We start from the raw sequence: 10965 nt of genomic DNA on the forward strand, positions 1-10965 counted from the left end.
GTGTTGTTTACTTTGTTAGTAATGTTTTGGGACTTTGCCACGTCCTTGGCCATTCGATTATCATTTCTAAACTTAGGACGATTCTTCTCTCTACTTGAATAGCTTCTTTCTCCTGACATTTAATGGCATGTTTGTCATCATCCTTAACTTGAAATGGGAATAGCAGACATCATCCTTCTCAACTTGAATAGGAACATGCCATCATCCTTCTCAACTTGAAATGGGAATAGGGTTAGACATTATCCTTCTCAACAAAATGATGTGCTTTTTGGCTGTCGTGTTGCGTGCATTTAGAGAAGTCAATGGTTAAAAGATTGCTTACAACATGCTTAAGAAAGCATGTGACCGATCAGAGTTGTGGGACTTCGTCCTCATGCCATCTGAATGTAGGCGTAAGATCAAATTTACTCTCACTTCATGCCAATGTAGTTATAAATTTATTTACATAACCATCAAATTTACTCGCATTTTTCCTAAAAACAGACGAGAGATTTTTGTGCAGCTCTATATAACCTATCATTTGCCTGTGCAATCGAATTCGAATAATCTAGAGCAATAATGAACCCGTTCCCTCCAGGCTAACTCATGGAGTTCGTAACAGGTTCAAAGCCTGAAAGCAGAGCGAGCAATAAGTGACGGCGACGCATTGCCCAGCTTGGTTGCGAACCACATTGCCGACACAACGAATCCAAAAATGTATTGTTTGTTTTTTCAAATAATTTCGTACCACTCCTTTCGTGAGATTTTCGAAAGATGATACTCCTTTAGCATTTTGAACTGTCTATGCACGCAAAAATAATATTTGGTAAAAATTCACGGAACTTCCTTCCACCCATGCCGCATGCGAACAACTTTCCTTTCAGTTGGTATCCAGCGAAGATGGTAGAGACAGGAGACGGGTCAAGTGTCATCGGAAGTGATGCAAACCCTTCTCCAGACTCCACTGAGACTCCATTATCCATATGCCTTGATCCGCCCTCTCCATCCATAGAAAAGAACGAAAACAAACAGTATAAATAACTAAACCACTAATTTCTTGAGATTTAATTAAACCACTACTTTCTTGAAACTTGATACATGGAAAGTGACTTGTAGCAAGTTCTTGTATATGGGGAAAATTTCCATGCTTTGGCTAATTGCATAAAAACAATTCATCCATGATTTGTTATATGCATAATGCCAACCTAAACCCAACAAACAAACAACGGCCCCTAGAAGTTTCAGGTGACAGCAGAATTCTCAATTAACTCCAGAATCCGATGGAACTGCAGGCATTCGTATGTGAGTTTCCCCAAAATAGCACAAAACTGGAGCGCGAAGGTTTCGTTGCATGTGTGAAGCCTCGGCCCCCAACAGTGAACAACTTCACAACAGTGAACACGTCAACTCGTTAAAACCTGAACTGGTTCATTTCAACCATACATGTAAAGAGTCTGGCCTCTTTGGTGGTGAATAACTTCGCAACAGTGAACACGTCAACTCATTAAAACCTGAACTGGTTCATTTCAACCATACATGTGAAGAGTCTCGCCTCTTTGGTGGTGAGATCACAAATCAGAAGGCACGAACAGAGAACCACCTCAGCATAAGCAACAACCTTAACTCAAAACTGACCTTTCAACTTCACAAAAATTTACAGCAGTGGTGTTTGAAATGCTCCTCACGGTAGGAGCTCTCAAGCCTCCGTTTAGGTAGAAGTTCCAAAAGGGAGAACCCTAATGTTCTTCAAAACAAGCTAAACACCTAGATACAACCTGGAAGAGTTACAATGATGCACACTGTTTCGTCATCATTTTCTGCCTCAAACCATCACAGCAGTAAGCTTACTCGACCAGAATGTTCGTCACCGTCTTGGGAGCAATCACACGGAGCACGCCATGCTTCATCTCAGACCTGATTGCATCAAACTTCACATTGTCTGGCAGGAAAATTTCCGCATCATAGGTGCCACGATTGTCCTCATCAATGACGTCGACCTCTTCCTTGTTTCCGTTCTCAGGATATTTTCCCCGTATGACAAGCTTCTTGTCGTCTAGGTACACACGCACGTCTTCCTTGCACAGCCCGGGCATGTCCATCCGGAACCTGACAGAGGAATCATCCTGCGTGGCTACCCAGTCACGCCTGTCCACATTGGAAAAGACTCTGTAAGGCGGCGCTCGGAGATCGACTTCGTCGAGATCTTCATCAGGAACTGTAAGGAAAAGAAATGAGCGTTGATTATGATAAAAATCTCACAGCGGAGTTTTGCAAGGTAGAAGTATAACACCCCCGCAAGTTGGACAACTCTAATTGACAATCGTTCTGGCTCCAACACCTAACTATGTCACCTCCCAGACACTTTCACAGTGCAACCGGAAGACATGATACCATTGGTAGGGAAACCTCTAAACAAAAATGAATGGCAGATATAAGAATTTCTGGTCCAAAAGGAATGTAATAAACTGCGACTTTATGCCGAAGGTCAAACGGACACAATTGAAGGACGCTAGTGACCTAAGACCTGAAAAATCATCCCGATTCTCAAGGATCAACATTACACCGAATTCTTTGTTCAGACAATGAAACAAACTGGAAAACTCCAAGAATTCATACTGGAAGACCAAAGGTAAAGTTACAACTCGAACTCTGACAATTCATACTGGAAGACGAAAGGACAAGTTACAACACCTTAGAAACCCTGACAATATTGGATGTCATAAACAAGAACTTTAATGGAGAAGCCTCTAGTCGAAAAGGAGTGTAATGAACTGCGATTTATGCAAAAGGTCAAATGGACACAATTGAAAGACGCTAATGACCTAAACCTGAAAAATCATCTCGATTCTCAAGGATGAAGATTACACCTAATTCTTCGTTCAGACAAAGAAAACACATTGTAACTGGAAGATGAAAGAACAACACTTAAAAGACCCTGACAATATTTTATTCAAAGCCGCAGCAGACACCTGGAAGGTCAAGCTGAATTGTACCACTATCCAAAGTGTCGTCAAGGTCCACAATCTGGTTGTCGACGGCATCTTGAATGTCATTTCCCCTAAAAGGGACGACGGCAACCCTCGTAGCGAACGAACGAGCATGGTACGCCTTCATCAAAGGAAGAAGAGAGAGTCTTCGAAAAAGAGCCATCAGAATGGTATCTGCAAAATAGCAACGATTATTATTGAAGTCATCGTAACAAAAAAGTCAGCAAAATAGCAACGATTATTATTGAAGTCATCATAGCAAAAAAGTCAGCCTCACTGCATACAACCGTACCAAAAGAAGATGTAGGAAATGTACCGAAAGGATCAACAGAAGTGCCTATAAGGCATTAAGACCCTGGCAATGGTAGAGAATGTATTAGAAAGACTCTAATAGATGTTAAACCCTAGCAAAAGAATGTCGGTAGAGTCGTTATTGTTGCAAAAACCCGTGGACAATGTTTGCAGGTTTATGAAAACGAATTACGAAGATCGAGTACGGAAGTAAGTAATCGAGCTTGTAGCAAGTGAGAAAAACCGTGAACAAAGATCACATAAAAGAGAGTCAGAGAACGGTAACGAACGAAAGCGGACCAAACGTCGCAAGGAAACTTGCGTCACAGGAGATTTTAAGACAGGCGCCATAGACAATTTCAAAAGAATTAAACTCTAAGAGACATACAGAAAACGGGAATAAGCGATCGAGGTGTGCAGGCAAACGGAACATTGATAATGCAAGCAAAAACCATAAGGGAACCGAACAGCCATTGCAGCACGAACGGAATGTTTAAGACATGAACCTGGATGAAGGTTTATCTGTGTTCTCTGTGTGGAGCCTTCGCCTCTCCTTGCTGCAAGTAGCCTTCTACGGAAGATGATTAATGAAGGAGCTGACAGAAGCGGCCAGGAATATACACCAGTGTCGAACAGGCCTTTAAGAAATGAGAACCGAAGGTCCTAGAAGCAGAAGAAATGCGCAAATAAACCTAATCGACTCTTATTTTCTTTGCGCGAGACTCGAGTATTATCAATTCATAGAGCCTTCGTACCAAATACGCCTAATACGAAATGCGTTTTTAAAATAATTATGGTAAGCCATTACCTTAATACAAAATGGACTCTAAGCTCGCTTCTCTAGTCTATGGCATTAAAGAGGGACGCAATAATAAGGGGCTATTAAGGGTAATTTGAGTACTTTTCTTTAAGTAGATATAGCATCATCTAGATGCAACTCGCTCTAGGCCAAGAGACTCAGCTTGTTGTAAAAAAGTTTATAGACCTATAGCTTGCCCCTAAGGGGTTCCAAAACAGTGTGAGTATTTCTTGCTTGAGGTGACAATTAGTGAGTTCGAGCTTTCTATGTTGAGAAACACAGATCCTTGAGCAAGGTCTAGCTGTGGAGAATGGAAGTCAATGATAAGAAGCATGATGACTGAGACTAGGCACACTGACTGTTACTCGAGTGAATTAGGTTCCAAGATAGATTAGCTTGGACTCATAAGCACAATCTTGAGTAGAGAGACAAGACTAAAAGTACAAAGTATAATCTCATTCATCATTGTCAAGCACATGATTTTATAGTTGTAGGATGGTTCCCCTTTTCTCACTGTGCCTATAGGATTCAGGTAGCTTCTCCTAGGTTGTTGCATGTCCCTTGCCCTACTGCTCCATACAAACAGGCTATCTTAGGAGTGTAATTGCATAAATCTCAACACCCCTTCTCAATCACAACCATAAAAAGCATTGAGTATACAAAGGCTGTCATGAGTAGAATCTTGCTAAGTGTAGACATGGAAAAAACCAATCATATGAAGCTACAGGCTATCGCAAGGCCTCACTAAGTGTGCAAAGGCTATAGTGCACATGTAACATGAGGAGCTTATGATTGAAGCATGCAAGAACATATAAGGCTTAAGAAGTCGGTCTGAATAGTGGGAATAGAAGGACTGATGAGGCTTGTCCTTCTGCTCTTGGGTGTCTTGTTGTTGTTGTTGTTGTTCTTCTTCTTCTTCTTCATGGTCTTCTTCTTATTTGATAGTTGCTAGTAGGTAGACCTTATGTGATCTTTTCCTGGCATAACAAAAATTTCCAATGTATCCCATTCTTTTGCAGAGGTCACAAATGATGTCTTTCTTCCCTTTGTACTTGTTATTGACATAGAGAACATGTTTTTCCTTGAATAGTTTACAAGAAGAAAACTCAAAGAAACATGGCCTAATTGAAGAGATATCGTTGCTCCAATAGAGGTAGGTGTTGTTGGCTACGAAGGTCAAGAATGGTAGAATGAAAATGAAGTGAGAGATGAACGATTCTTGTGGAGTTGAGCTAACCAGAGGTTGTAGGGAGCTAGAGGAGTATTGAGCTAAGCTAAATCGAGCTCACCATGGCTCTGATACCATGTTGAGAAACATAGATCCTTGAGCAAGGTCTAGCTATGGAGGACGGAAGTCAATGACAAGAAGCATGATGACTAAGACTAGACACACTGATTATTACTCAAGTGAATTAGGTTCCAAAATAGATTAGATTGGACTCATAAACATAATCTTGAGAAGAGAGACAAGACTGAACGTATAGACAGGGCCAGGGGACTTACATATTTTGAAGTTGAGCACTACTTTCTTGATCTCTTCTAAGGTGAAGGGTCTCTCTAATAGCACATTGACAATCTATTGTGCCACCTCAAACTGAGATAACTTGATTTTCTTCTTGGAAAGAATAAGGTCCATCCAAGCCCCTTGAGGTTTAATAGGATAGTTTAGGGGTGGTTCTCCTCCATCCTCTTGATCAAGTTGAAGATCAAAGCCTTAGCTTGTCAGCTAGTCAAGGAATTCTCAAACCTCATTCCACTTTTGGATTCGTGATCAAAGCCCAAGAGATAGATCTCTAGCCTATTATCCCTAAAGGCTTGCCCCATAGGAAGTCTACAAACTCCCTCTCCATCAGATTTTTGACTTAGGTTCAAAATCATAGCCAAAAGGGTGATTAAAGAGGCAACCATAACCTTTATTATAGCTCTACCCAACCAACTTATAAGGACTCCTTTCCATTTGTCCACTTTTGCTTTTTTGTGTGAGCTAGTCATCTATGATTCCAACACCAAGTGGACACCTTAGGTACCTTTAAAAATGTCCATGGGATACAACATGGAATCCCATGGTCTACAATCCACCAGTGAGGTGTCTCAACAAGGCCTAGATAGACTACCTCCATTTGAGAAACAGTGATCGAAGAGCCTAAAAGCTCACAAAATCCATCACAAACTTCTAGAAGTGCTTGAACTGACTATTGCTTTGCGCAAAAAATGTTGGAGTTGTCATTAGTGTGACGAAGAATTCGGACACAAAGTGCTTATCCACCTAGATCGGTAGGTCCCTGATGAGCTTCTTTTGCACCCTCAAATAAAGACTTCTAAGCAAGGGGTCCATGATGACAATAAAGAGAAGGCGGGGCAATGGAACGCCCTTGCCTCACTAACCTCTTCACTTTAAATGGCCCCAAGAATATTCCATTCACTTGGACCACAACATAATCATTGGAGAATAATGTTTGTATCATGGCCACAAATGCTTGGCCAAACCCCATCATTGATAGTACCTCCAGTAGAAATCTCTAGCTCACTTGATCATAGGCCTTCTCTAAATCCATATTGATTAGCAAGAAATTTGTTTGAAAAGACAACATATGATGAATAGAAAGGATTAGGTTAAGAATAGCATCATGCATTTCCTTCCATGGATGAAACCATATTGATGGGGGTGTATGAGCTTCCTAAGGAAAAACTTAACCCTAAGGTCAAGTGCTTTAGCCATGATTTTGTATGCCATGTTAAGCATGGTCTTGATCCCATTCAAATCAAATATCTTGAGCACCTTTGGGATTTACATACAAAACATGCATCTAGAAATGCCAAAAACTTAATCTCCACCATGAGCTCGATCCCATTTGGATCAAATAGCTTAAGTACCTTTGGGATTTGCTTCTTCCTATCCCACAAGACATATACTGTCTTCTCATTCCGTAGAAGGCCATTAAGACCACTGAGTCAGAACATATAGGGGCTTGCCCAATGCTTTACCCAAAACCAAAAGTTCACCATCCATTGATGGTGGTAACCTAGGAAAACTAACATGTACAGGGTACTTAGTTTGCAGTACCTCCCCACTGTTGAAGTTGGGTTGAAGTTGGCACACTAAGGTAAAGAATGCACTAGATTACCTTTAAAACCAAGACCCAAATCCAAGACAAAGTCTCTTTTTGCGTTGGAGGCCACCAATGCTAGAAAGAACCTATGAACTATAAACTTATATTGTACCAGTGTTGCTCGGGCCTCAAAGGTGGCCCAAAATCACCCGCAAAACACATCATTAGAGGTTTGCCCAGGAAGAACATGTACAAATCACATTGGAAATACTTAGTGTACCTTTGTTCATTAGGGGAGATTTGAGGTCTAGAAAATGCCCTGTAAGAGATCCTAAAGAGAGAAAATATTTTAGAAAATAAATATAAATTCAATTTTTTTTAAAATTTTATATTTTGATAAATAAACATATCTAAAATCGTTAAAAGGTCATTACCATAATATTCTTGTAGCTGTGCATCAAACCTAAAAATGTGGGTCGACGTAAAGATGATGATTGATTTAATGAAGATCCTACATTGTCTTGATAGAAGTAAAAGCAAACATTCAATTTGATTTTTTTTTACATTTCTTACCTCCCTCCACCCTCATTCTCTCTTTTCCTTCTTCTTCTCCTTGGTTGTTAGTTACTTACTCATTCTTCTACTTTTTTGAATTCATAGATTATTCAAAGTTGCAAATCACATCTTTCACTATGAATCAATCATCCAATGATCTTTGTAACATTGGTAAAAATGCTCTCTATCATCTTCATGTTGAGCTAAAACGTAGGTATGAACCAATCAGGAAAAAAAACAAAAATAAAACATTGTTTTAGAGTCCATGAAACATATGTTTCTATTTGAAGGGGGGAAAAATCTTGATTTTTGGTTAGATGGAATGTTATACCCTAGGGATCTTATAAAAAATAGTACTTCTCCTTTTTATAATAGCTCTTCACTAATGCAGTGTATTGGTGATGGTTATAATAGATTTTTAGTTACAAACAAGGATGTTTTTAGTATAGGATTGTCAACATAAGACTCATTTGTTGGAGAAACACATCAAAGCATATTAGAAAAAATAAAGTATGGCCTTCAAAATCGACAAAGATCTCTCAAGAATTTTAAGTATCTCAAACGAGGAGCAATCCCTGAAAATTTTAAATGTTCGGGCACGACCCTCAAAAAGCCTCGGTGTCGGCCCGAGACAACAAAAGAGAAAAAGGGTGCATCATTAAAATGTGAAAGCGCCTCCGAATCTTTGTAAAAGAGTGCCAGGCTCGCTCCTGTGCAAAGTGTATGCATTAGTTGGGAATAGGATAAATTAGAATGGTGGGAAATGGGAAAAAGGGCCTAGGCTATGGCCGGCCATGTAAAAGAGGGAAAAGGGGATGACCGCCCAAAAAGGATTTAGGGCTTTATATATAAAGTTGAAAAGTGAATGAGAAGCTCATTCTTTGGTGTGTGGCAAAAAGAGTATTCTTCTTCCTCTCTTCTTCTCTCCTTCTTGCTTGTCTGTGCTCTTGAGAGAGGGAGTGTGAGAGTGTGAGGGAGTGAGTGTGTGTGAGAGTGAGGGATCAAGAGGGTGAAGCTCTTCACCATCTCCTATTCTCTTCTTCTCTTCTCTTCTCTTCTCTTCTCTTCTCTTGCGCGTGTGGCTATGGAGGATGGAGCTTGGGGAAGGAGGAGGCTTGAGGATGCTTGAGCTCGCATCAAGAATCGTGGAGCTATCGGAGTGCAAGGGAGATGAGGGTACTCGATCAAGCATCAAGATAAGCTCACTACACTCGTAGGATCGACGACGCATCGGCTAGGTGAGAGATAGCCATTAGAGCTCACTTGGAACGCTTGAAACAATAAGCGGTCTGTGGGTCTTGGCGGTTGAGCAAAAGCTCCCACATTTTGATTCCGTTTTGCCGGGACCAACGGATTCAAGCTTGAGTACTTGCGCGCCTCATATGGAGCATCGAAGTAGGGTATTCATCCCCGAAACAGAGCTTGAGATAGGTAGGAAGTTGGGTGTTTTTGATCTTCAAAACATGTAAGTATTTTGGGATATTCTGGTTGTTTGATGATTGGAAAACATGGAGAAATTAGTTCAGTATTTTGCTTTCGATTTATGTTGTGTTTAGAGTAGGTTAACAGTAGGAAATCACACCCGAGAGGCATAGGGTTTGCTATTGTAAAACAGGGAGAAAATCAGGGAAAACAGGGGGAAAATGGAGGAAATGCGCATTTGAATGTGTAGGAATCGCTAGGAGAGTGATCTGTAGCATCCGGGGAATGAGCAGAAGGGTTATAAGTTCTGGAAGGGCAAGGGAATCCTCATTTGCAACCAGCTGAGAGAGAGAGAGAGAGAGAGAGAGAGAGAGAGAGAGAGAGAGAGAGAGAGAGACTTGGGCGACCATTCGATCGATCAGGGCACGGAGTGATGTTGCTATCGGCGATCCCCAGGTATATAGATCTCTCCCCTATCACTCCTGATTAATTTTGTAGTCTATAATCATCGATGTCTTGAGATTTTGGACGAATTTGTGCTTAAAAGTGCATCGGGCCGACGGAATCGGACACGAGATTCAATGTCGGATTTTCAGAATCGGACGCTCGGACTACCGTTCGATCGGACCAACCTGTCCGACTCGGACACTCGGACTCGAACGCTCAGACTACCGTCCGATCGGACCAACCCGTCTGACTCGGACACTCGGACTCGGACACTCGGACCAACCCCGTCCGATCAGACTACTTGTTCAATTGTCCAATCGAGGAAATTGGACTCACGAATTAGGACACGTCAACAATCGGACCACACGCCTGGTCCGATCGGACCACTTGTCCGATTTTCAAAAATCGGACACCTAACTCCCATCCGATTCTGAGACTCGGACGGCTCAAACTCGGACCCACCTGGTCCGATTCCTAGAATCGGACCACTGGTAAATCGGACCATTGGTAAATCGGACGTTCGATTCCCAGAGTTGGACACACCTTTTAAAAAAAAGAAGGGGAAAACATCAAAACTTGACCCCCACGAGCGACTGGAAGCGCAACCTGCTCCAGGACAACATGGCGAACGCCTTGTAGGCAGTTCCCGACATAGGAGTCAAGACCAAGGGATAGGGGGACAGTGCTGGAGCACTCCCCAGCGACCTAATGCGTTGAGAACGGAAATCCAATCGGAGGACCCGTGATCGACACCCCTAGTGAACGGTAAGAAGCAGCGCAGACCCTAGAACCCATTAGAACGGCCAGGACTTGAGCAACAAAGCCTATCAGGCCCAAAACGAGCAAGAGTGAGTAAGATGCCGAGGAATTGCTTGCGGCACTCACATTGAATTTCCGCACTTGAAGTACACTTAAGAAAGCTGAAAGCCTGATTGGGCACAAGTGCACGAGAAACAATACACTCATCGAGTGACCATAAATTGAGGTTTGTATTCAATAATCAAAGGAACTCACTCAGATAGATCACTCAAGGAACCCACCAATAGGAGAGGACCCAAGACATAGACAAATAATTGAAGCGGAGGGTAGGACCAAGCAAGGAGCGCCAACGACGAGAATATGTCAAGACTATTCAACCTGATCGACATCACAGTGGGGCGCAAGAGTTTGACCATGACGGAAGAAATCTCAGACCATCGGTCTAATGAGGAGCTCGATTTGAGTGTATTCCCAGATGCTATACAGCAGATGGTGAGCAGTTACTACGCGCACGCCTGATACGAGCACCATGGCACGACAGTAGACGTAATCATTGCAGACCTAGAGGAGAGAAGGCTAGCCCGTAAGGCATTGCAGGGCATAGCTGATTGTAATAGGGCTAGGAGCCAAAGGCAAAGCATGGAGTTGCATGAGGTGCAGCGAGTGCTGAACTTGG

General features: G+C 42.0%; 1 protein-coding gene across 4 annotated transcripts; it reads right to left on the reverse strand.

Annotated features, from left to right (window-relative positions):
- Positions 1–1588: 1588 nt before the first annotated feature.
- Positions 1589–3967, reverse strand: LOC148040991 (small heat shock protein, chloroplastic-like). 4 transcript variants are annotated; one of them, XM_087675392.1, is made up of 4 exons: positions 3764–3967; positions 3283–3321; positions 2949–3140; positions 1589–2194 (listed from the first exon to the last, which is right to left on the reverse strand). In XM_087675392.1, the coding sequence occupies exons 3-4, from the start codon at positions 3127–3129 to the stop codon at positions 1824–1826; spliced, it is 552 nt and encodes a 183-aa protein (XP_087531518.1). In that variant the 5' UTR covers positions 3130–3140; positions 3283–3321; positions 3764–3967; the 3' UTR covers positions 1589–1823. The 4 variants fall into 4 exon arrangements, with proteins under 4 accessions (XP_087531518.1, XP_087531510.1, XP_087531502.1 ...); XM_087675384.1 differs by having other exon boundaries at positions 3259–3321; XM_087675376.1 differs by lacking the exon at positions 3283–3321 and having other exon boundaries at positions 3764–3965.
- Positions 3968–10965: the final 6998 nt, after the last annotated feature.

Source organism: Lygodium microphyllum, chromosome 1 (genome assembly GCF_053477565.2).
Source record: "Lygodium microphyllum isolate KBCC chromosome 1, Lygodium_microphyllum_v1.1.10, whole genome shotgun sequence".
Taxonomy (NCBI): Eukaryota; Viridiplantae; Streptophyta; class Polypodiopsida; order Schizaeales; family Lygodiaceae; genus Lygodium; species Lygodium microphyllum.

Bases quoted from the DNA above. Each gene is read 5' to 3' on its own strand.
- LOC148040991 (XM_087675392.1), bottom strand. From the start codon at position 3,129: ATGGCTCTTTTTCGAAGACTCTCTCTTCTTCCTTTGATGAAGGCGTAC. The intron at 2,195-2,948 runs GTGTCTGCTGCG...TTTTCCTTACAG, and splicing joins AATTCAGCTTGACCTTCCAG to TTCCTGATGAAGATCTCGAC.